Genomic DNA, 27,211 nt, shown 5'->3' with positions numbered 1-27,211 from the left:
ATGCTTTTGTTTCAAAGTGTTAAACTTCCTTCTAATGCTTTTTTTATACTAATCAAATAGAAATTCAGTTTTTGCAAACTATTAAAAGGCATGTATTTCTTATGTAGCTCAAAAAATATGTTCATGCACTCTTTAAGATTTATGTTTTAGTATGTATGCTAAGTTTTATATTTATAAATATTTATATATTATATTTATATTTATACTTATATGCTGCAATTGTTTGTTCTAACAAATCACATAATCACTAGAATCCTGGATTAAACAGTGCTTTAAGATGGTACAGTGGCTATCTCTGCCTTACTGTGCAATGGTAGAATTTTTGCTTTACCTTTCCTGTGTTAAAAGATAAATCAATTAATCCAGTACACCCTCATTTTCAAATATATTCATGGCTTCTTCTGGGGGAACACACGAGTTTTTCAGCAGTCCTCTTAAAATATGCGCCTCCAATGCTTTACCCTTACACCCTGATACAAGGCAGAATTCAGAGGTCTTTCATGTTTTCCATGATAATCTAGAATTTTTATTTGATTCCAGGTAATTTTAGACAATAGACATGATGAACTGTTTTCTCTTGAATAAATAACAATTAAATTCCATCAATGAAATAAAATATACTGTAGGCTTAATACATTGTAAATATTACAGAAGTTCTACTTTGCTATAGTAATTTAATGACTGAAGCTACATTTAATAACAATCTTACCAGTACTTGTATACAAAATATTATATAGATTACTGACAAAGACATCACAGCAGTCTCAATGATGCTATCAGCTTAACAGACATCTAACAGTACAATATTCTTTAAGAGGAAAAGGATGTTCCATTTACAGAGACAATAGGGAGATGTGTTTTCCACTTGAAACACTGGAAGTGAGAAACAAGATAATCTAGTATCTCGGTTCATATTATCACAAGAAAAGATTTCCTCTCTAGGAGACTCTGATCTCTAGGACCCCTAGAGTTCAATAAGTTTACACAAAGAATGATTTTTAAGATACCACAGCAATTGAAAGAAACTCTGTCTGAAAATCACTGGTCTGTAAACCACTGCTTCAACATCTGACTCATTTGTAAAACCTATGTACATACATTCAGTCCAAATCAGTAGATAGAATGTTTCATGTATATTACAATAGGTGTGTTAGCATTTTATCAGAAGGCCAGTGCAAAGCAACTGTGAATGACCATTTAGGAGATTTTAAAATATCATACAAATATACAGTTAAGAGTATGAGAGATCTAATTTTCTGCATGATGTTAGTGATCTTGGTTATGGATATGGAATGGCAGAAATAAGTGAACTGAACAGTAACCAGAGATCTAGTACTCATCTGGTGGTTGGGCCTATTTCCTGCAGAATGTGTTTAGGTAGCAAAAATTCCTTGGCATTAGATACCAGCTAGCCCTGACAGTAAGTATCAGGGAGCTTGGGAGTTATCTGTCACAGACATATGTCTAAATTGCCCAGATCCACACTCCTTTTACATATATTTCATACATAGTGAAAAATTCGGGGCCCTTGGAGATAGCTTTCTTTGTTTAAACAATAGTGTTAGTCAAGGACTCTGTCTTTATTCTGAAGAAGTCATGCAGTTGGGGACTTGGTCCTTTTTGAAGATGAGAAATGGTAGAAGAAAGCATGTTCAGGACAGATGTCAGAGGAAAGTAGATAACCCTGATGCCAGAGCATATAAGTAATTAAATTGAAATGAATGTATCTAATTAAGGGGCTGGTTAATGAATGATACTAATGAATGTAATTCTAATGACCATATTCACCAGGGAGAATGTTTTGGTCACTAGGGTTAGGAAATGGTACAGGAAGTGCCAAAGTGGATCCAACTAATTTGAAGCATTTTTAAATGAAGGTAGTTTAATGCACACGTGATGATATTTCACAGATATTTCTTAGAGTGTCAATAAGCACCAAGTTTAGTGCTATCAGCCCCATTGTCCCTTAGCTTATTATATATGAGTTAGGTCTTGAAAGTTCAATACACTATAAAATCTACCACTAAGATGGCATTTACACTAATACAGTTTTAAAAATGAATCTTGGATTTTTTTTTTTTTATTCCTATACTCAGAATTTCCTACCAGGTTTTTGTAGTTGTGAGAAGAGGTGGTACTGCCTGGTTACTAGAGACATGAAGATTGGTATTCAGGTTGCTACAGGACAAGTCTGGCAATTCCTAGCCCCTGGTGATATTCTGTCAATGCCCCTCTCTATGGAGTTACTAATCCTCCTGAGTCCTGAGTCCTCATCTGTGCACAGAGAAAGGAAAGCCAGAGACTCAGCAGGCAAATACATCCCAGCTTGGCCCTCAGGCCACATCCATCTTACCACTGATTGCAAGAAGGGGTACTGCTCCTTCATCTGGGAACCTGACACACTAGAAATCCCAGGTAGGTGCTCTGCTAGCATTCTGCTGCATGCTATTCAGTTCCAGGACTGGTGAGAAGCTGTAGGAAGAGGAGAGACTCCCAGCAGAACTTACCAGGAGCAAGCGGCTTTTAAAAGCAATACCTCTCCCTCCTGGGAAAGGGCCCAACTCTGAGCACCATGGCAAAGGAGCCAGTCAGAAGCTAGCTACCCTCATCTTTATGCTTTGTCATGTCCTCATACCAGCAAGCAGAGACACTGTCTATTCCTTAGCCCAAACTTACCTGAACAAAGCCAGGCACAAGGCTGTCACCAGGTTTGCACCACCCTTTTGTCATACTCGCTGACCTACACACCCTCTGATATCAAATGGCTGAACCTGGGAACTGGCATGCTCTGTGTAGTACTCCCTAACCTGGGGTCTCCATGCCTGCCTGCCTGCATGCATGCATGCATGCATGCATGCATGAAACTTGTTCCTGTTGGGGGGTTTTGAAGGTCTTAGAACCATCTCCCAGTTACTGATTTTCATTCCCATGAATTGGACCACTAATAGGTGCCCACCATCCCCCACACTGGCCTGTCCCCAGGAGAATGCTCTACGTTTTTTGCCCCTCATACTGATTACTCCTTGCCAAATGCTGGCCTTCTGGAACACCTAAAGATCATTCGAACCCAATCGCTTAGGTGGGAAGGTGTTTCTGAAAGGTTTTAGTCAGAATTTCTACAGATAAGACTTGATGAAGAACTTGATTTTAGGAACTGAATTCGTGTGCAAGAGGGCAGCAAGTGGCGCAGCTCACACTTGGTCAGTTTTCTCGTGTTGTGACATTGCTGTAACAGTTACAAGACAGACCACACAAACACACACATACACACGCACATTTACAATCACACGCACGTGGTACAATTTCACTGAATCAGACAATACTTCTTCTCAATTAAAAAGAAGAAGACTGTGTTTTGGCCATCTGGGCCTGAAATCTACTTAAGTCTGGAACGTAACAATGCACTACAAGTAAACAGCTGCACAGTGAGAACAGTGTACATTGAGATTGACACATGCTGTCTGAAGAGGTCCAGAGAGAGCTAACAACTGAAGAAAGTCAGCAACATCAGCCTTAAAAAGTCAGTATACTTCTTCTTTCCATTCTGATTATAATCCATTACCCAACTGAACAGCTGCGGTCCAGAAGATAGTAAATGTCCTTCTATGGAAAGTCAGGCCTAACCACCGTTTAAATGTCCACAAATTCTGCTTGATACTTTTGGATAGTCTTCAAAATCTTCTTGTTGTTTTAACCAAACAATAAACCTGTATGGTTATTTCAATGTTAACTTTAGATATGGATACTGGAAGAAATACCAAGGTTTCTAAAATTTCATCATGGACAATAATACCATCTAAACAGGGGTCTCCCTGCTACATACCCACTCCCGTATGCCAGCGTTCTTATGAAGGTCTACCTTCTGGTTTTTCTAAGCTAGACAAAATGACACAGTAAACACTGATACACAACTCACAGGACATAAAACGTTTTACAAAGTATTTCTACTGTAGCACTATACTTATTGTAAAAATGCACTTTTTTGTACTATTGATGGACACATACCACATTATCGTGAAAGTTGTGGGTCTCAAAGGCATTTCTCACTTCATGATGTTTTTCTATGGATACTTAGGCTTCAGATTTTGTAGCCAAAGGTTTCCCTTCTATTTCAGAGACTTGAAGGACCATTGGGTAACTGAAGCAGCAGGCTTTCTTCACTGTAAACCCCTGGAGAATGGAGTTTAAATACCTAAACTATTGATATGTCAGCCAGCTGATAAGTAAGCACAGTGACAGTCACTATTTACTAAACATGGTAAACTTAAAATATATATATAAAACCAAGGAGATGACAGACCTCTAAATTTTAAGCTAAAAGAAAGAAAAGAAAAGAATTTCTTTCGCTGTGCAGCCACGAAAGCAGCAGGCTCACAGAGCCTCGGCAGACGTGTCTGTGGACACAGACATGGTCACCTTGGCGATCTTAACGGTGCTCTTGATGCAGCTCTCCGCGGCCCTGTGCATGCTGGCTGTGTTATTGGCGTGCTTGTGCAGGCAGTCTGAGTCCCCCATGCTGTTATCTAGAGGCTGGGCCGTCCCCTCACACGAAGGGAACATGCTTCGGAAAGCGTGTCTCAGGTCCTTGCTCCTCAGAGCATAGATGATGGGATTCACGGTGGAGTTCAGCAGGCAGAGCATACTACAGAAGGCAAACACCGTCTTGATAAGCTTATTCATCTTCCCAAAGACATCGTAGACCATGATTGCAAGCAGAGGGCCCCAGCAGATGATCAACACCACCAGGATCAGGACCAGGGTTTTGGCCAACCTAATGTCCATGCGGGCTTGGTCAGGCCGGGTCACCTGCACCTTGCCATCTTCTGATGTGTGGATGATGATGCTCTTCTGGGTTCCACGTTGAATCATGCGCACTGCATGGCTGTGAGCCTTCCAGAGAATGTACATGTATGCATACACAATGAACAGCAACAGCACGCTGGTGACTCCAATCCAGAACATCAGGTAGGTTTCATCAATGAGTGGGAAAATGTCGGAGCAAACAGATTGCAGCTTCTTGCAGTTCCAGCCAAGGAGAGGCAGCACAGCAATTACTATTGCAATAGTCCACATCAGGCAAAAAGCCACTACGGCCTTAGGCCTGGTGACGATCCTCTTATAGGCCAGAGGCCTGTGAATGGATATGTACCTGTCAATGGCTGTGAGGAACAGGCTGCCCACAGAAGCTGTGAAGGAGGCCGTGACCCCACCCAGTTTGAACAGAAACACATTGGGACTGTCTTTACGGTGGAACACATGGAAATCAACAAAGCTGTAGACAAAAATGACGCTTCCCAGGAGGTCGGCCACTGCCAGACTACCAATGAAGTGGTAGGAGGGCCTGCATCGGAGACTGCGGGAGTGCAGGATGACGCACAGAACCAGCAGGTTCTCCAGAACAGTGAAGGTGCCCAGTGTGAGGGAGAGCACAGCAATGGCCAGCTGCTGACTGGGGTTCAGAATCATAAAGCACTCCATGTCCATGAAGTTCTCCCCACACTGGATGTTCTCCTCATTCTCCTTGTATGACGAGAGAGACTTGTTGTAGAATTCTGTGATGTTTGCTGTGTCGACCACAGGGACCAACGGGGAGTTGTCTCCTGCAGTCATCTTTTCTTGAAAGGGACTACCCCTGAAGGAAGTCAGAGGGAATTTCTGTGGGAAGTATCCTAATTTGGATGCCATGTCTCCTTTGATGTCTTCGTACTGAATGTCATTGGAGCCCACGTAGAGGAGGTCTGTGGTGATGGTGCGGAAGGTGGTATCTGCAAGGCCATCTAGGATCGACTTCATAACCCCAGTCTTCGATTAGGCCAGACTCACAGCGACTGAGAAAGAGATGCCAGGAGGGAACCCTAAGAGGAGGGAAAACAGAACAGCTGAGTGGTGAAAAAACCAGGAGGGCAATAAACAGAAGCACTGGGCACCATAGTGTCACCTCTGAACACAGAGAGGTCCAGTCAACACAATGAGTCATTTCAGAGAAAAGCTCCCCACCCTGCAAAAAAAATCAAACTAACAAGCCAAAAATCCCAAAACTTAGGAGATGGGGAGCCACACATCAGACACGTGATTCTCATTTCTTAAAGTCTTTGAACCCAAGTCAGAGAGTCCTGCATGAACAGTCAAATACACCAAGCTCAATGACATGAACTTTACTGGGCACATCATGGGAAGTGTTGGCCACTAGGCTTCTACTATCAAGTGTACAGCGATCTGTGATGATGTGGCTGGGGGCAGCAAGCTCACAGCACATGATCCCTGCCGTGTGATAGACACTGAAAGACAGGCGAGACTAAATAGGCAACCAAAGAACATGACAGCCTAGAGTCAAGCATTGAGCTGTCCAGTTTAACTGTAAAGGGGGACAAGCAGAGGTAGCTCCAGACAAAAGCGGGAAGATGCTCTCCACCAGGCGTGTTTCCTCATCCAGGGAAAGGGAGATTGGGACCAAGGCATGGCTGTTATGAACTTAGAAAAATGCCTGTGCCAATCAAGTAAACATCACAAGGATTTGCACAGAGGCTTATAGAATCCCAAGGTTAACATGAGGAAGGTGGTGATAATGAAGGGCACTTCAGGAAAGCACACCTCCATGTTCTGACAAGAGGGACAATGAGATAGCCCTGGTGGCGTCTAGTGCTTTCCAAGGAGACTGTGTTGGAGATGAGGATGACTAATACAAAGCACCCTGCAACTCAGAAGTTAAGCATTTTGGTGGTATTCTCAACAAAAACAGTAAGAGAACTAACCTCAGGATTTACAAATGTTTAAAAGGTGGCTGTTTACCTCTTTTGTTTATAAAAATTGCTACAAATACAGAATGATACATATGACAATTAAATAACCCTAAATTTCAATATTTTACTTATCAATTGTCACTTGTTTTTTTTTTTTTTTCTATGTATAACACATATGAGAAAGCCATTATCTTCTGAAACAAAATTTCAAATCTAAGTCTTTCTGTTAAAATACAGAGAGTCTATCTGTCAGGATAGTTAACTTATTAATATAATATCTATTCAATAAATGATAAAGCACCACGACATACCACACACTGCACCAAACACGTAACAAATCAAGTCTCCAGGGAGTCTGACATCTAGCAGAGGAGTTGATCAGAGCTACCTACCTCAGCACCTACAGGCAAGGGTGGCTGCCCCTGCACGTGGTAGTGCTGTGGAACATCATCTCTAGACAGAAAAGGAACTTCCCCAAGAAAGGATGCATATGCCAAGTATGAGTATCTGGGGTGAGTGTGGGAGGGGACAGGACACAAAGATGAGGATTTTTAAATTAATACCTCAAGTTTAGCAACTTAGGGTAGCATAAAGTGTTGGATGTGGCCCTCCTTCCACACTCTGCTGCCTCCAAGTCCAAGCCTTACCACTCCTTACCAGAGTCAGATCACAAGCCTCTGTGCAGCTTCCCTGGTCCCAGCACTGATCATTACCACACACCTGCTGGAGGGATCTTCACAAACATATGAACATTATATGACTCTGATTTCAACTTCTCTGCCCTAAAAACCAAACGCAGACTCAACACAAGCTCCCTTCCAAGCTCGCTCAACCCAGCTGAGCTCCCGTCTTTCTGCCCTCAGCCTGCTCTCCCCGAGTACATGTCACCTCCTTCCACCAGCCATCAGCATGCTTCCCGGGTGAGGTTCAACACAAAGCCTCCCATGATCCAACCCTTGTCCTTCCAGTCCTCCCTCTCCTCAGCCCGGTCTCCCCAGTTGGGCTGTACCACATAGCGTTCAGTCACACAAACACCACTGCCCCTAATTCTCTTCTGTCCACACACTCCTCTTCACCTCTGCCTGCTTGAGACCCCTTACCCTTGCTAATTTGTTGCTCTTATTTCCCTTAGCTCACTGCTTCCCATGCTCAGGTGAAGCCCCATCTTTGGGGCTCCCAGAATAATAAGACAGTTCCACCACAACATTTACCGGGGCTGCTTCTTGCTCCCTAACTTTAGAGAAAGCTCAATGAAGACCACACTGGGGAACTTATCTGTCTTAGTATTTAATTCGTAGTTCAATGCACAGCACACAGAGAGCAGCTTAAAATTGAGTTGTCTGACTGATGTTATTTTCTTCAGAGTCAGAGCAGCTCTTTTCTACCTAAAATAAGTGAAGAAATCTCACTACCACAGTGGGAAAGGCACACACATGTCACTGGAATCAAGATTTCTTGCCCAATAAGCCAATCTATATGTGCTCAACATAGAGCTCTTCTGGTGGGGGTTATCAGTGTTCTAAGTGAGGCAGCCTATGTACAGTCCCCTGGTCTGTACTCCTGAGCTGTGTGCCATTGGCAGAAACAGCCACCTGGCCTGTACTCATGAGCTGTAACATAGGCAGCTCTGCCTCCAGAAACAAAGGAGAGCAATGTAATGGCACCCAGAGGTGGACAATGATAGAGCCCTCAGCACTCTGTGGCAGGTGAGCTGAAGGGCCTGCTCACACACTCGCCCACTCTGGTCAGTATAGCTGCTCTGGTGGCACTATGGAGGCACCACCCAGCAGAAGGCCTAGATCCTCCATGTGTTACCTTCCCTATCACTCAGGGAAGTGAACTTTCTCCCTTCATCCAGGCCATGCTGCATACGATCCCTGGGCTGTGAAGGAACAAGGCTCCACAGGAGAGCCAGTGACTGCCTAGGCAGAGGTAGGAGTTGAAAGGCACGAAGCCTCAGAGATGCTGAATGTAGTCAGTCAGCTAAGTCCCACAAATTCTGGACGGTGGCCCAGGGGCAAAGGGCAGTTGCTGAGGCGATAGCCAGCAAGGATGCAGAAATGAGACCAACGTTCAACACCCAAGCATGGTGCCTGATGCTTCTCAATTCCTTTGCTAAAAGAATATCTCTCCTGAATTCTCAGCCTTGGCCTGGTTGCAAGGAACTCTCAGGTATCCTCAAGTTCCTTGTTCATATCTGTCTGTCATATCCTTTCTGACATAATTATTTCTTTACTAACTATGCCTTGTGTGTCCTCTTATGAGTCAACTCGTGTACTTTGCAAACTTGTTTGTTAAACAACTCAATTTACATATGAAAACCCTTATCCAGATCAAAGGGACATTGTGGAATTTCCTCAAGTCTGTGTTCAGTCTCCAAACCTGGGAGGTGACTCACTGGTCTTGAAATACACTAAGGTATGGGCATCCCTTCCTCCTGCCCTTCTCTCTGTCTAAAGGCTCGCATACATTCTGTACCTAGAGGGTTCTCCTGAGACTGGAGCCAGTGCTGCCTCTGTGACAGCAGGCTTAACAAGCTCCCCTACCGGATTCTTCTGTCAACAGCCTCATGACATCATTTGAGCACAAGTTTCCATATCTACCTTCATAACTAGAATGCACTTTCCAAGCAGAATGCTGTACTTTACAGCTGCCTCTAGCTATGGACAGCAGGAAACTGGACTCTGGGAAATGCTCACCTGAACCTAGTAAGACGGGAATGGACTTTCATTATCTGACATATTTAAAAAGTGATTTCGAATTTATTTCCTTTACTCAACATTAAAGAAAAGAAAGGTAGCTCAGTAGCTAATCTTCAGCATCCAAAGGCCCCACCTTCTAGGCATCTTCTCTCAGGCAGCTAGCTCTTCACACTTAGGTAGAGGTTAAATTTGAAAATTTTCAAATTATATGTGTGTTGTGTATTTAGATTTACAAGGTTTGAATTCAAACACCACAGAAAGATAAACTGTGATACCTTCTCGTTTGTGTCTTAGAAGTGCATCTCTTAGAAATGCATCTCTCAGAGCTAACGAGGTTCTTGTTACTCTTTCTAGAAGGAGTTCATACACATTCAAGTGTATGTGCATGTGTGCATGTGCATCTGTGCATGTATGTGTGCATGTGTGCATTTGTGAGCATGTGTGCTTGCATGCGTGTGTGCATTTGTGCATGTGTGTATATTTACCACCTCTTTACTGTTTTAGAAAATATTTGCATGTACTGTATAGCTTTCCATTTAGATGTGCACACTAAAAGGGCCTGGTAGGTGAATGTGACCAGCTCCTATTGACAGGAGGCTTGGGATTTTTACCATTTTTTGTTACTACAGATAATGCTGCAAAGAATTAATCTCAACCACTTCATTTTCCACATTGTTTATGCTATTGTTAGCAATCTTTCCAGTCATCTTAATGCTTAGCTTAGACTTACTGGGACACCACCTCCTTCTTGGCTTCTATAATCAGGTGTACCTCTTAAGTGTCACTAATGCCCCCAACCCCACTTTTAAGCATATAGAAAGCTTATTATGGGCAAAAAGCTCTTTGAGCCCTTTACATGTATCAACTCATTTTATTTCTACAATGGCTTATGAGGTAATTGTTGCACGAAAGGCACAGAGAAGGTAAATAATATACCATCAACACATCTAGTAAGCAGTAGATCTGGGGCTAAACCTGCGTGTGGACCTCATTTCAAATGCTGAAAGTTACCAGAGATGCACACTGGGTGTTGTGGGTCCAGAGTTCCTGCTTTTAACCATTGTGATACACTCTCTAAGCTAAGACAGGGATAGATTTCCCCTCAGTTTTTCTGCTGAGTCCAACCAGCAAAGCTCTAGTCTACTGAGAGAAAACTGCTATAGGAATTGGAAAACAGGGTGGATATCAGGCTGCATCCACTCAAGTAGTAGTTCTAAGCCTTAGTGTTTCATCTACAAGCTAGGGATAACAATGATCATAATGATGCCAAAATCATGGAACTGTTCAGAAAATTAACTCAAAATAAATCCCAGTTAGGCCTGGCACTAAAGTAAGTCTTCAATAAACATTACTGTCCTCACTACTCAGTACTACTGATGGCTCATCACCATACACTACTAACTACATTTCAAGAATATATAATATATACTAATTACTACATTATACTCTAATTATATTTCAAGAAATGCATTATCTTAATTCACTTACAGGCCGCTTATTCAGTTGTATCCTTGTATCAGAACATAAGTATGAGGCAAAGAGAAGACACAAACATGCTGAGGAAGAGGTCTGACAGCATGGCAACTGTATTTAGCTACCTGAGGAACTTTAACTACATTCTATAAACAAATACAGTGGCTTCCAGGTGCTTGTTTCTTACCTGACTCCCCAGGCAAGAAGGAAGGTATTAGATATTTAGTAGGTTGTCCAGACCATAAATAGGAACCCATGTTCCAAGGACTCCAGGATCTCTGCTGTAACACTGTGTCTGTTTTAAGGTTTAGCAGGAACTAGATTGAAGTTATTTTACGTCTTATATTCAATTCGTATCTACTCTTTAAAACGTAAGGGAAGGCATTACAATAGTAATTAATGATAATTCCTAATAACTCACTATTTCCTATCCCAGACCCTCCAAGTAAGTGTCTACTGGCATGGCCTCAAGGATTGAAACTGTAGCCAGCACTGGGGAAAAATCAAGATTTTTTTCAGGGATGGACAAGGTATCAGAACTCAAAATTGCTCTGAGATTTACTGTATTTATGATCATTACATGTGACCACGATACCTATGGTAATGCAGCCAAACATTTTCATTTTAACAACAGTGTGTCAAATCTAAGTCAGAGACTGGTGGTTGACAAGCTGTCATATCTGTTCAGTATAAGTCAGAGAAGAGTTTAAAATAAATGGACTTCATGCTGTGTATGGACTATTGCAGATACAAATGAGAAGCACTGTTTTGTTTTGTTTGTTTGTTTGTTTGGTTGGTTGGTTTTTTGTTTGTTTGTTTGCTTCCTTGGAAGTCTTTCCTTTATTTCTACATTTGGATTATTGCAGTAATTTCCACCTTATTACTTTTACATGGAGAGTTTTCTTTGAGAGTTCATTAGTAATATAGCTTAGGCATTGGGGGGTGAAGCTGCCGTTAATTTTGTTTTTGTTTGCTAATGGGAAAATCATAATTGGAAATTCTAACAAGATGTGTAGATGTGCCTATTAAAGAAGCAGTTGGGGCTTATTACAGTTATAGTGAAAGAATGATTGAATGACAGCTAAAGTTTCCTAACAACTTAATATAGAAACCATGCCTTTATAGTAACAATAATAAAAATGTTTAAATGTATTGAATCCGTTTTTCTAGGAAACCTTCCTCCCATTCTTGTTGGTGCCGTCTGCTCTTATCCCCTCTCTTTGTGCACACACCTGCGCCTCTACTCCCTCCTCCCTCAGGAAAAAACATGCACATTATCAACAGCTGACTAGGGTAGTGGTGAAAGAATTTTATGAGGATGGTAATGGCACAGTCTTTTAAAAATATTTACACAGGGTCCATGTCCTTCTTTCAATAGCCACTGAGCATATAAAACACCCATGTGTGAAGGTGGCTGTTAGGGCTTATGCTTGTATTCCTGGCACTCAAGTGGATGAAATAGATGGGTCGTGAATCCAACCTAGGCTACCACAGCAGGGCCCTGTCACTGAACTGAAACAGCAAAAATCCAAAACAACAACAACAACAAAAGCTAGCCATGTTTCTGATTAGATGTAGTGTGGAATAAGTTTGAAAGCAAGACCTCAGGTGCTGCCTAGTCTGTCTGTATTATTTAACACCAGTTACTTTGAGGAACTGTTTGGGATTTTAATTTGTTTGTTTTTTTTTTATTGAGCATATGAATGTTTTTGCCTGCACATATACATGTACACCAAGTGCATGATGGGTATCCATGGAAGTTAGAAAAGGGCTTTGGATCCACTGGAACTGGAATTACAGGAAGCAGTGAGCCACCATGTGGGTGTAGGGAATTGAATTTGGGTCCTCTTGCAAGAGCAGGGTTTGCTCTTAGCCACTGAGGCACCTCTCCAGCCCCTGTTTATTTCTTTTAAGAGGGGTATTTCAATAATTAAGGTGTCTATTGATGCTGTATATGGGTTAAAATTCTTGAATTCTGACCTGAGCAGAATCTCTGGGATAAAAAGTAAGAGGCTGGTATTTGCTCAATGCAGGATGTATGTCCATGAATGTAGAAATCATCAGAATGACTGGTATGGACATCATTATAGATTATACCAGTGCACTACCAACATTCCATAATAGTAATATCAATGCTTAAACGAGACAGTGACAAGCTCACAAAGTCTGAACTGACAGGGTCTAGACCAAGCGTGGGAGTTTGGGCTCCTCCCTTAGTCCTGCTCTTTCCCTACATCTTTTTCTGCTGTCCTTCTTGGATGGCCTCATGAAAGCATTTTATGGAGGGTTCACAAAAACAGAGGCCTCAGTGGAAATATCTGCCATTTTCCACTCACTTCTGGAAACAAATGTGGTTTTTTACTGATTTGCTCAAGAAAAGTACCTTGATAACCCATTTCTCTGAAGTTAGCAGGGAAAATTTTCAGTTGGCTACTATAACAAGTCTAAGTCATGGACAGCCTCAATAGCCAGAGCAGCAGCATAACCCCATGAATGATGTTTTGCTGCCAGCTGAGCAGGCAATGGGTCTTTCCTAAGCTTACCTACTACCCACTGCATGGTCATCCCTTCCATCATCTTCTATAGCTAAGCAAATAAGGAGTTGACTTAATTATTCTGATAATTCAGGCAAGAATAGGTAATATTTCTTCCTTGTATTAATGTCAGTTCCTTTTCATATATGAAAAATGAAAATCCAAATATATATATATATATAAAATCCATTACTCTGGTAATGCCTGACTTGCTCTCAAAGCTTCAGCTCTTCATATATTTTGTAAAAGAAAAATGGAACTTATTAAACATACCATTTTCCCTGGCTTATTCTTTACTTACAAAGGTATTAGTTTTTTTCTTTAAAAATACATCAATTAGTAAGAACTGGAGACATTAAGATACTTACAAGGTTGTGTTTTCTTGCAAGTCTAATGTGAAATATGCCCTATTATTTAACACTTAAAGGCTTGTTAAAATTTAATTGCAGGACTCAGGAAAATGATGCCTTGAAATTACATGGGCTTAAGCACTGTGAGATGTCAACGATACAAGAAAAGCCTTTCACAAAGGTGAACAAGTAATACGCTGGAATGACTTGTTGACTTGGGCAACAATACCCATTTACCATTTAATTCTACTCTGTGGCTTGGATGTTTGCTCCTACTAAATGCTTTGTCCTTTTCTGTGAAAGAGATAAATTCTCTACAGTCTGGAAAGAGTGAGGTTATGGAAGCAGGCTTCTCCTAAAAAAGACTATACAGTTTCAATTCAATAAAAGCTTCATAAAGTTGTTTTTATCCTATACATGAGGTTTTCTCATTACAAGTATAAAGCAATATATTATTCTAGACCACAAAATTTGTAGAACCCAGGTAATGGCTCTTATCTTTACACTTCATTATCAACATCTTTACCGCAGTCGTTTAAAATACTCTACATGATGTCAATTGTGTAGAATAGCTTTCACCTTTTCTTCCTTTCATCTACAAATGAAAGGGTGTTTTCACTTTGAATCCATGAGCACACAAATTAAGTCTAAAGAAAAGCCAAATATGTTCTTTGGCTTCAAATCTTAGATTTGGATGAATAAATGCATAATAAAGAAAATCTGAATTTCCTTATATTCCTGCCTCAGTGCTTCAAACTCATCTGAATGACGCATGATTTTTCCCTAGTATTTGTGTGGAACAAATAAATTACAACCCCCATTCTGCATAAGGACAATTGAGGCTAAGAAAGGCAAAAGTTCTGCCTTAGGCCTCCAACAGCAAATGTTTTTGGGGAAGGTAATGTGGAACTTCAATCCATATCTGTGTAACTCAGACTCCCTGCTTCTCATTCTGTGGTCCAGGAGACACATAAGACATCCTTTCATTTTCTTAGAGAAGGAGAGAGTTGGTTTGAGCAAGAGACATCATAAACAGTACATGATAATGTTACTCAGTGAATAATTAAAATCTGAAGGGACAGACAATCCAATGACGGCAGAAGGTTGCCTCAACCACCTGCAAAGCATCCTTGTCTCATACTCTTCACAGACAAGTATAACACACAGCTACATGCTATAATTCCTGATTCTTGGTCAATGCTTTGTTTGAAATGACTGTCAGCAAATAAATAAAATCTAAGTTATCTTTGTCACTTGTTTTTAATTAGGTATGACAAGATGTGTGTGTGTGTGTGTGTGTGTGTGTGTGTGTGTGTGTGTGTGTGTGTGTGTTGTTTGTGCCTCATTAGTCAATTTACAAGGGTTGTTGATGGTAATGACATCTTTCTACACCAACACCACGACTGAGATATGAAGAGGCCACCTTCGTGTCTAGCACCTTTCTCACACCTTCTCACTTTAGAACAAGACATGTTGGCTGTTAGTAAACAAGAGCCTGCAGCAGCCACTCCCTATACAGAGAAATGCAACAGAATTTTCTTGAACACAGAGTAAATCCCTAAGGCCATTTTCCAAGTTCTGAGCAGAATAAACATAGACAAATTATGTAAACTTTATGCTCCAGCAAAATGAATGATTGTTAGACTCCTAGCATGTGTCAGTATCAGCCGCATGACTGGAGAACATGGCTGATGGATGCTATATGCCTTTACACGCCTCATTCAGCACATTTCTATTGGCCATGTACTCTGTGCCTAGCACAGACATTATACTCAAAGTCATGAGCATTCTCTGCGATATATTACTCTGCAGTGTTTCACACTTGTATGATAGCTATGGATTAAGTAAGTAAATCAAAGGATACAATATTCTAACCTGGCCCACCCATCGAATAAAGCCTATGCATGTACCTACCCTTTCCTTCAGTTAAAATAAGAATGTGGGCTGTGCCTTGAGAATTTCTCCCAGAAGAAACTGTGGGCAATACTGAGCCATCCTGTAGTAGTCTCTGCCCGCAGGACCTCTGACTGTCTCAGTATCTGGTACAGAGCAGGCTAGGGAATGGATGCCACTGTGCATAGGCGACACTGCAAGTCTAACTTAACATAATGGCTTTAAAGGGTAAATAGTTGCCCTCAGAATAAAGTTAATTGGCCATTAGGAGATTAAATCCTAGTCTTGGTCCCATACAAATGTCCATCTGAAAAGGTGTAGAATGTCAAAATGACATAAAATGTACCAAATGCCATCTACCCTAGGGATTCTTCTCTCAGAATCAGACCGTAAGTTGTAGAGTCGAATGCAGAAGTCATGAGCAATGATTGGGTGAACACTTTTCACTCTGACTCCTGTTCCCTCTGAGTTAAGATGAACTATAACAATTAACCATGGGACAGAGCTCCCTGTAATATGCACAGCCTTGACTGTCCTAATACCTGTTTCCAATATACCTTTAAAGACATATAAAGTAATAGACATTTTCCTTTCCCAGGTGAATGCTAAGCACTGATCTTTCTCAAATGATCTGTCAAGAGAAGTTCTGTAAAAATTTGGCCGCCAGACAGAGTGGCTTTGAAAAGCCCTTAGGAATCAAATTGTTTTTCTGCTCACTGACACAGTTCTTGCTTTGGTTGGGCAACTTCTCCTGCTACAATAGTTCATGGATTTCCTGCCAAATTAATTAAAATATAAAGAAGAAAATACATCACGGAGTTTCAAATTTGTTATTACTCCTGCCTACAAAAATTAAATTCTTAACTACTTTTCTGAGGTAAGACATTGAGAAATTTCAACATATTAATAAAAAGTAATTGTGAAATTTTGGAAATTTGACTCAAGAAAGTACTTAAGAATTAGTAAGAAAAGTTTTACTGAAAACAAGTATGTTTATGCCAAGTGATACTGAAAGAAAAATGGGAGGTCTCAGGAGTGCAACATCAATTCTAATTACAAACTCATTTCTATTTTATGAAGTATTTAGCTTTCTAGCTTGCAAACATGAAATTATCAACACAGATCATAACTAATTCTGAGATGAAAATGAATGGAAACTATTTTCTTTTATTATTGGGACTAATATAAAATATTTCATAAGAGAAGCAAATATTAATTCAAATAATAATATTCATTGAGAACAAGGAGAATTTCTAAGTAATTCAATTCTCTCACTAGAGTAATTTTAAATGAATTGCATTGTTACTTAAGTCCAGGATTTCCTTTAAACATTAATTTTAAAACTACGAACTTAAGTGTTAGGTACTTAAGTTTAAACGTTCAGAAAATGTTCAGTGTGTACTACCAACATAAGATATAAGCCAAAGGATGGTTTTGAGATGCAGATAATTACCTCCACATGGATGTGGAAGTACAATGCAAAATACACAGTGTATTTGTGATTTAGAAGCATGCAAACCAATGAAAGGGCAGAATCCTTATGACATTATACACACTCAAGGTCAAACTCATGCTGGGCTTTGTGTGACACCATTACAAGATCCTGGACTGGGCTGGAACTGAAAGTGGGAAGAATGATATGAAGATAAAGAACTAGGTTGGTAAGACAGGTGCAAATGAGCAGGAAGCTCACCCAACTGCACACCTTAAGGACAGTCTGAGAAGTTGCCTCATGGTCTCTATGGGCAACCCATTTAGCACAGAGGTCAGTGGGTATTCTCCTAGTCAGCAGCAGCAGCAGCAGCAGCAGCAGCAGCAGCAGCCTCTGGGAACTAAGGATGAATGCAATCCCCAGTTGGAGTCTGAAATGGTAGAGTTGGGCACATCTGTGCTGTTAACAAGACTTCCAGGAAGTATTTCTGGAATCTAGGAACCAGTGGTTAAAGTTATGAAACCTATGAGAAAGACTAAATGAAGCAGGGGGAGCGTCATCCTTTGAGAAGACTGGAGTTGAAGTGAGAAGACAGAATATTCACAAGTGCAGGCTTTGAGATCAGGAGATAGGGTGAGTGGAGGACTTGCTCACGGTGAAATAGCCTCCTACAGCAAAGCACTAAGGCCAGGGCACCACTCCTGTCCGACTGGAACATGGGAGCAGCAGTCTAGCCTGCAAATGAGAGTAGGTTTGTGCACCCTCTCAAGGTTTTGACTATAATTTGGGGCTCCTCTAGTCTTTTTCTGGAAATGTCCTGTTATGTATTTTATCCATTAAATGGATATGACTTCAACATGTAATGCATATGGACCCAGTAGATGAACATAAATTAAGAAACTCTTTATAATTTTCTCCTAATTCTATTTACAAACCTTATGGTCAAGTTTTTATAGGACTGCTATACATTTCTTTAAACAACATTGAGAAGAAATGGTTCATTGCTGAGCATAAAAGAATTCTTAAAAAGTCAAAGAAATTAACACCTCATCTTATTTTCTTAAGTTGGAAACATTTGTTTCTATTCTTTACTCCCAAGCCATAAAGTCATGTATCATAAGGAATGAACATGGAGACTGCCCAGGCAGAAACTCTCTATAGACTGGCTGCTTGCATCTGATAGCAATACAATCTACAGCTGGTGTCTTTTTTAAGTACCCAAGAACTATAAACACATAGAAATATATCCAAAAATATTCAAATGTATAACTCAGAGCAACCGTTTCCCAATTATTACCATGAAAATGAATCCCAGGTTACTTTATCATCATTCTCTCTTGGCTTTATGAGAAGTTAAATGTTACTTCTAAATGTAGTTGAGTATTTCCAAAGCTCAACTCCCTCAGAAGCAGGAGTACAGACTTCTTTGAAATTTTTTTCATTTCAGTTATGTGTTAAACTACCCAGCTTTCCTTTGTACCCTTCATGTGCACCTGTTCCTCACTTGTGTGCAGAATAATGAAAACATACAAATTCCGGCTAGTGACCTATTGAAATTAGTTGAAATTTTAACCAGCCAAAATATTCACACAGCATTCAACTGAGTGCTCACCCAACTGCACACCTTAAGATACATTTGATTTTAAAGGAAGCTGAATGAAAAGCAAATATGAACAGCAAAGGCATGCTACCTCAATTTTTAGAATATTGATTTACTTGCTATAGAAATCAGTATTATAAAATTACCAAATAAAAATTTCCAAAGGGGGAAGGAATTCTTTAATACACAATTTTTAATTTGTATTTTTTTAAGCACTGAGATTTATCAGCAGTTTGAACGCAGCATTCCTTACAACTCAACTATCAAGACTCATAGTGACTACAGTTTTCTTGTTTAAAAGTATGACTCAAAATAATGGGTAATGAAATGGTAAAAAGCAGAGAGGAACCTTCCCATTGAAGCATAAACTTTGAAAAACTAGATATCCTAATTACGTTGTATTTTAATTACATTTAGATATCCATAACCAGTTTGTGAGAGCATTTGTCAGTATATTAAACAACCGCAACAGATTGCCTGGCGCAGCTCTCTGAGATGCCTCTGCTTTTCTTTAAAAAGCAATAGCATGGAATTTGTTAGTAGGAAAAAATAGATATTACATTATCAAATATAGGAAATTATACTGCATCTTCTCTCCCAAAGTTAAAAAATGTTAATTAAATGCTACTCATAGTTGATAAAGTAGTAAGGAATCAGTCAAAAGTATTAAATCTATTCATCTTTCATAACTATAAACAACTAAGAATATAAGCAAGAGTAAGAACATAACATTAAATAATAAGATTATACTGTTAAGAAAAAGAGTATCAGTTGGATTAGAAAAGGGGGGAATTAAAAATTACTTTATCATCCCCTCCAAAAATTGCAAAATCCATTTTATGAAACTCACTCAAAAGTATAAAATATAATGCAAGTAGCCCAAGGAAACAAAAACAGACACTTGTCTGAAAGGCAAGCGTTCTCTTTAAAGAGTTCCTATACACTCATTCAAAAATAAATGACCACAAGACAAAGAAAGCAAGACTTCAAAAGTATTCTTAAAGGGCAGGTATTAAAGATCTCTCCATCTGAGACTAGAAGTCATGCCATTTCCAGGACAAATATCAGGCCCATTTGCTCATTGGTTGGGAAACAGTTATTTCAAAAAGAAAATACACACACACACACACACACACACACACACACACACACACACACACTCAACTACTATAGTCCTCAAGAATTTTGCAGTCACTGTTAAGAAAGTGCCTGTCCAAATGAAACTCCCGTCCAAGTCTGACCCAACTTATCTATGTAGGAAGCACTCAAACAGGGAAAGCATCTGTGACAGTGAGATCAAGAATATTTTTTTATATAAACATGCAATTAGCTTTCCTAGAGAAAATTCTGTAGTGGAATGTACTTCATTCTGCCATGATACGCTGTTCAGTGAAGAAACATAACCCAAGAAAGCTTTTAGTAGATATTTTCTGCTCCAAATTACAGGTAATCACACTGATCCACTTAAGGAATGGCTCTGACCTACTATTACCCATCTCTCATAAATACACCTATTATCCATGTAGCAAGCCCAAGGAACGTTCATATAACAATAAGCAATTGGATAGTGGTAAGAGGTGATAGACACTACTAAAATTAACCCCCCCTCTTCTGCTCTCACATATTTCCTATGATTTTAACAACCTTGTAATAACATCATAATGTTTGATATATGAAGCAAATGAGGTTATTTTAACATGCATTTTGTGATTATTTTTGCCAATTGGTATATTCAAAACTACTCATTATCAAGACTGGTAAAAAGCTGTCATAAACCCATTGGTGTTTGTGATGAAACTGTAATCAAATGGGTTGATGCTCATCTTGGTGTATTTACAAGATTCTTAGAACACATAACACTGGAGCAGATCTCCACCTACCCTGGAAAACAAGGTGAATACTTCCTTTTGCTTGGAGTCTTCTGGGTCCATCTGTACAGTTGCTTAGAACTTGGGCATTTTCCCAAAATTGCAGTATTCATTTAAAATCAGAATGGTATTCTCAAATGTCTCAAAAGGCAACGTACCTAAATTTTTATTTTATCTATAATAGACATGAAAAAGTTTGTTCATGCATATGTACAAAAATGTGTCTACACATTAATTTTTTTAATTATGCAGTATAGAGTTTGAGTGCATTGATATTCTGGATGACATTTATCACTTCTTCTAGTCCAGGAAACATTTTAGAATCTGAAATGAACTTTGTAAGATGAATCTAATCTAACCTAAGAACATACAGCTAAGTGAATTAAATAGTTATTAAGGAATTAGCAATTCAGTGGCGAAGTGTTGAAGTCTCAGCCCACACAAAGGACAATCTGTACAGTTATAACATGAAGTCAGCATTTTTTTTTTTATAAAAACAATTGGGAAAGAACTAGAGATTTGGGGAGAGGGTACAAAATAGGAAGTTCAAATACATAAATAATGTTTTTGTTTCCTCCTGATCTTCTTGTTACCTACTAGCCAGTTTAAAAAAAAATCAGAAGAACTGAATGCCTTTGCAAATACAGGTGTGCAGTCTGTGACATGGCCCTGATAGCTTTTCAAAACATGTTCACTCCAGGTTCACAGTAATATATATGTATATATATATAAAACTTAAACCCAAAGGCTGATTTCAGTCTATCAGCTCAGTTAGAAATGATGCCTACCAAGACAGAATGGACAGGCCTGCAACTGGGAAGACACAACATCCTTTGAAACGCTGGGGACCCAAGCTTTGAATTGTGCTCCTTATGCAACTAAACTAACATGGTTACCCCTAAGAATAACAGGCCACATCCTAAAGGAGAGACTCCATCTCACTAACCAAATTCCAGAAGCTGGCACCAATTACACTTTACTAATTATGTGTCACTGGGTATATCTAAATTCAAATTGCTACTTCTTTTCCTTGCAAATTCCTGAATAGCTAGTTATGGGAAATTACTTATTAGGCTAACTGTTTGCTGGGAAGAAGCATTTGGTAAGTGTCAGGAACTCTAAACTGCTAGTATAAGCTCTATTTCATAATCCTTGCTTCTAATACAGAAATTCAACTCTGATATCCAAGACCAATACACGAGGCAACCAAGGAGCCTGTCTAAATATCCTGGTGGTTAATGCTAATTCTGAGTCAAAGCAAAGGAGAACGCCATAGATTGTTTTGAAGAGTTTCACAGGCTTTGCCTTCGTAATTAATAAGCTGACACAGCATACTAAACACTTATCAACACAATCAATGGGGCTGCTTCCTTCTTGGGAAAATAGATAAAACGGTTCATGGAGTTTTCCTTCAGAATTGTCTGTAATACACAAATATGTCACAAATATCGTGGTTCTTTTGGAGAATTTCATCCCTAGCAGTTTCATCTGGGTAACATTTAACAATTTCACTATTTTAACATTTTGAAATGCCAAAAAGAACACACTGATCCTGCAGCTAGGCTTATTAGAGAAGAGCAGTCTCCCAGGCAAGGCAGAAAGGAACATGGTCCGCTGGGAGATGGGTAACAGAAAAAAAGCAGAGAACACTAGAGAGCAAACAAAGCCGAGCCTGGCTCCACTGTGAGGTCTGATTTTTACCAGAATTAAAAACTTTACACACACACAATTAAGTAACATCACCTATAGCTTAATTAAGGTTCTAGTAACAACATCCTTTCTTATACAGAGCCACTGATGTCATTAAAATTTAGGGGCAGAAATATCAGGTTTGCCTTCTTAACAAGGAGCATGCAAGCATAGTAATTTGAAAAGGTCAGAAGTGAGCATTCCCACCATGTGGCATTACTGCGCTCTCATGTAGGATCAGGAACACAATGAGATCTCCCCCGTTAGACACTTGATACATACATACCTCAGCCACGGTGTTCCTTGCTTGGAATGGGAGACATCTTTTGAAGCAATAAAAGAGATTGTTCACAGTAAGTTCTCCTAATGACCTAAAATGATTAGTTTTTAAAAGCCCTATCAACATCAAGCCTCTCTCCCAGCTACAGCAACTGCCAGGGTGCCTACCAACCACTGCCTGCAGTATGTGCTGCTTAGCATTCTGGAGGTGCCTGGATCCTGTTCCTGTGTGGACGTAATCAGTTAAGAAACTATCCATGGTCTTTCATTTTGATAAAATTGCTCGTAACTGAGTTAGAGAAGGGGGGTATGGAGGGAAAGGGGAGGCAGAGAAAAATCAATCAGTAGACCTATCTTCCTTTCAAATTGTCAAAAGCTGCGGTTGAAAAGCAACACTTGAAATCAGACAGTCCTGTGGGAACCGCAAAGGTTGGTTGCTTCTACTTTCTCGATTTTCTGCCAAATGGACTTATGTCAGGAGTGACCCCACAGACAATCAGTGCCCACTGAGCACCATCTGAGCATGTGCATTTCCCCATTGTTCAAAGGAATTAACTTGGTAATAAAAATGAGAAGTTATGGGACCCAGAGAGGTATCTTTCAACATCTTTAAAACCAGTAAATCTGCCCCAATTTCTTATTGGATTAAATGCCCAAGGAGGATTAATATGCCAAGAAATAAACAAAGGCAGAAGTAGCTAATAGTTCATATTTGGAAGAAAATGTAAAAGATGGGAAAAAAGAATGCTTCATAAATAAGTTACTAAATTTTTCTCACCTCTTTAAAACCTTTGAGAGATAAACCATGTACTACAATTAGAAACATGCATGTTGCTTTAAACTTTGATTCACATCTATCATACAAACATTTGCATTCAGGAGATGCTCCATTTATGACTTGTAAGCCTTACCAAGAAATGTCGTTTTTAAATGAAGCATCAACTTTGTTCACCTGATGCCAGCTCTTAGTTACACAGTCCTATAACATTCGATTACTATGCAAACTAGTTTTTCCTTAAAGAGAAATGGTTACTGAGCCATCATTCTGTATCCGAAGTTCGTTATTTGGCATATATTTCTTTACATGACACTTAATATTTTGGTTGAGTCGTTTTCTAGATTTTGGTGCAGAGACATGTATTCCTCTGGAAGACTTAGTTTCTGATACGGTTAAAAGACATCAAGCATCAACTCAAGCGCCTGTTCTTCAAACATGCACAATGACACATTTTCTACAAACAGACATCAGTGTATGCAGAGCTAGATGCACATTCAGTATATTGTAAATGGTAGAAGCCTCCAGAAGTAGCTCAGACCACAGTTAACAAGCTGGGACTATACAGCTAAGTAAACACCACCGACGCACGATTTGCTCTCCTACAACACGAACTCCACGTAGGACACCTGGGGACCACTGGCCAGTACCGAGGGGGGCGGGAGGCGGAAAAGCTATTCCCAAACGCCACTGTGCTAGGTCTTACCCTTCGCATCCCCTGGTCCACGGGCCAGAAGCTCCCTCGGCACCTGTCGCCCAGCCAAGGGGCTGGCTCTCTGCTACAAGGAAATTTGCCCCCAGACTCTAGGAGAGCTCTGCAGACAGTCCAGGCTCCCGCCTGAGCCAGGGGAAGCGAAGGCTCTGGCGCCAGGGGAGCCCGAAAGAGGCGGAGGCGGAAAAGAAGTGGAGAAGGTAGAGGCAGAGAGCGAGCTGGGGAGGCGGCGCGGGGCGCGGCGGGGCGGGGTGGAGCGGGGCGTGCCTGCGGCGATCGGTCAGTAAGTCAGTCGGTCTGCGCGCCCGCGTCCCCGGCCTCCAGCACCGGTGCGCCACAGCCCCCGGGACTGTCGCCCCTGGGCTCTGGCAGGCGGGGTTCGTTCCCTGGCTCTCCCTGGCGTCCGGCTGACCGCGCTGGCCAGCGTGGGGCCGCCCGCCTGGGCCAGCCGGAGCGCCCGTCGCCGCGCCCTGCTCGCGGTCCCTGCCTCTCCCTCCGCTTGCGCGCTGTCTCTGGCTCGCTCTCGCTCCAGTCCCATTTATGAAGCGTGGTCCCATCACGTGTTAATGAGCCTTTGTCCTGCCCTGGCAGCGGCGGCAGCAGAGACTCCGCCAAGGGATCTGCGCGGGGAGGGACCGGCGCGCGGCGCCCGCGGCTCGAAACTTTGCTGCGCGGTCCCCGCCGCGGCGCTGGCCCGGGGGCCAAGGAGGGCCGGCCCTTGGCGCGCGGCGCCCACTGTGTCATCCTCATTCTCGGCCACCGCCGCGTCCCGGGGACCCTGCGGCCTGACCCTGTTCTGCTCCCTGGCGCCCTCCCACCCTGGCGGGGCCAAAGGGGACGCGTGCCTCACTGCCCGCGACCTCGGGGACGTTAATCACGCGCGCTGCTCACTGCCAGCACCTCGCGGGAGGTCACGCACCGGGCGGTCGGGACTGGGAGGGAACCAAGGCAGCGAGCACGCCGTCCGGGTGCGGTCTCCTCCCGACCCTCCCCTACGCGCCGCCCCCGCTCCTTCAGCTACCTGGCCGCGGCCACCCGTCCTCCGCCCTCGGGGCGCACGACGTCGCCCGGGCGCCTCCCGCGCTGGCCCGCGCGACCACTTGGGCGCGCCCAGGCACCAGGGGTGGCCGTACACGCTCGGCTCCGTGGGCGGCCGGCGCCCCCTCCCCAGCCCTGGCACTCCCCGCACCTCCTGCTCGCGGGGAGACGCCGCCGCGGCGGGTGGGGGCTTTGCTAGGGCGGGCGCCTGGGGACCGGCGGTGCGCCCTGCCGCCGCCGCAGGAATTAGGGGACATGCTCGTTAATTGGTTCCACTATCCGCCGCCGTCTGCCTCCTGTGTGCACGGATCAAACCTTAATTGGTCTTTACATTTATCACGGCGAATTGCAACCCTATACACGAGCGTCAGCCCGCAGCTTCAGCCGAGAGGGCCATTCTCCGCCGGGTCCCAGGGGCCCAGCCGGTTGTGACTGTGGCTGAATTGCGTTTTAGACCTCTCTTTCTCTCCCGAGATTTGGGTCCACTCGACCCCTCAAGATTTCCACCTGATGGAGCCATATCATGTCAGCTCCAGGGTCCCCGCTGTGGGCACAACGTTCAGTTTCAGGGTGACGAGGTAGCTGCTTGACATTCATTTTTAAGACGCCTTGCTCAGATTCGAAGACGTCTAGCCCAAACAGTATCCTCCAAGGCCTTCTTTTTACCAATTTTCCCTGACATTCTACCCTAGCTCAGAGCCAAAAGCAATCATAACCATGTGTCTGGGTCCGTATTTTGAATCTAGTGACAAAAATCCCAGAGGCTCAGGAAGAGGGAGCATTGAGGGAGAGGACGCTGCAGAACCCCGGGAGGAGAGTCAGGCTTTCAGGAGAGACTGTAATCTTCCTACCTACAGGTCTAGCCGAAGAAAGGCTTTCCTGCAGAGCTCCAGCTGTCTGAATATCCCTGAGACTGCTTTCCACTAGAGAGAGTACTATCCATTTCTATGTCAGGAGATGGCCTTTTGAGATGGAGTCCACAGCTGAAGCAATCAAGTTGTAGGTAAATATAAACACAGATCCGACAGACCAGTCCATAGCGGGAGGGATGATTAGGAGAGATGGTTGGGTGGGTGTGGGATATCTGCTGAGCCTAAACATGCTGCCAGGTACAGGTTCCACTCTGCCTCCTCCAACCCATCTCCAGCATTAGGACCGCTCCTGAAGATTTAAAGGAAAAGGAGGCTTCTGCCCTTTCGTTCAGAGGTTGTGGTTGTTATTATTTTGCCCTCACCTTAGATTCCCAATAAGGCAAACATTATCCGGTCTCTGGATAAGTCTCAACATTACCTGCCAGCACTGATGGCTGGTAATTAAAGACAGTTCTTGCTCTCAGTGTGGTCAAGCTGGAGAGCTGGGCTTCTCGGTGATGTCAGACAGCATGCTTTCTTGTGGGTGTCGGTGCTATTTATGCGCTTGGGTGGCTCAGCACCGTTGTTTGGCATCATCCAGATACCCAACACAGACATACCCTGGTAGTATATGGTGTATCTGTGTTGGGTGCCTCTTCCCAATATTGAGCCCCCATCCCTTTGCTGGTCAGTATCAAATCTGGAGGAAGAAGTCATTTACAGCCTGTGGGAGGTTCTCTATGGAAGTTTTCTGTCAACACCAGCTTTTTTCCCTCCTAAGACAGAGCATTCTAATTCCTGATAAGGATGCTGATGCTTATTCATGCTCAAAATCATCCCAATTCTCTTCAATTAATGATGTACTTTTTCACTGAATCCTATGAAACATGAACAACAAAAAAAAAAAATCTGTGACTAGGAGTTGTTTGTTCATTGACTGGCTGGAATGATCCGTGGACTGAAACTATCAGTATTAATCTAATCAGGGAGAGATTCCAGCTGTTATTACTGTTCAGCTAGTTATTCTGTGGTTCAGAATGGGGGCCTGGAGTCTGACAGCTGCAGAATCACCATCGACTTTATTTAGGGTTTACAGATAGCACTCAATAATGGAGCCAGATTTTGACTGTGAACTGGTATTTTATCATCACAAAGGAATACTTTGTTAAAACCAAGAGAATTATGTTGTTTGCAAAGTGCTCTTCTTGTGGGTATACATATATGTTTTTCAAGTTCTGTCTGTCCCAAATCCGGGGAGTGTCTGGGCCTGTCTTA

At 42.0% G+C, this 27,211-nt stretch overlaps 1 protein-coding gene across 3 annotated transcripts; it reads right to left on the bottom strand.

Annotated features, from left to right (window-relative positions):
• Positions 1-501: 501 nt before the first annotated feature.
• Cnr1 (cannabinoid receptor 1) lies at positions 502-25,370 on the bottom strand. 3 transcript variants are annotated; one of them, XM_036178220.1, is made up of 2 exons: positions 25,069-25,370; positions 502-5,855 (listed from the first exon to the last, which is right to left on the bottom strand). In XM_036178220.1, exon 2 carries the CDS (start codon positions 5,791-5,793, stop codon positions 4,372-4,374), a length of 1,422 nt encoding a protein of 473 aa, XP_036034113.1. In that variant the 5' UTR covers positions 5,794-5,855; positions 25,069-25,370; the 3' UTR covers positions 502-4,371. The 3 variants fall into 3 exon arrangements, with proteins under 3 accessions (XP_036034113.1, XP_036034112.1, XP_036034114.1); XM_036178219.1 differs by lacking the exon at positions 25,069-25,370 and adding an exon at positions 24,042-24,850; XM_036178221.1 differs by lacking the exon at positions 25,069-25,370 and adding an exon at positions 22,568-22,876.
• Between the last annotated feature and the right edge of the window lie 1,841 nt (positions 25,371-27,211).

Source organism: Onychomys torridus, chromosome 2 (assembly GCF_903995425.1).
Source record: "Onychomys torridus chromosome 2, mOncTor1.1, whole genome shotgun sequence".
NCBI classification, from domain to species: domain Eukaryota; kingdom Metazoa; phylum Chordata; class Mammalia; order Rodentia; family Cricetidae; genus Onychomys; species Onychomys torridus.
This window is presented reverse-complemented; position numbering and strand designations above follow the sequence as displayed.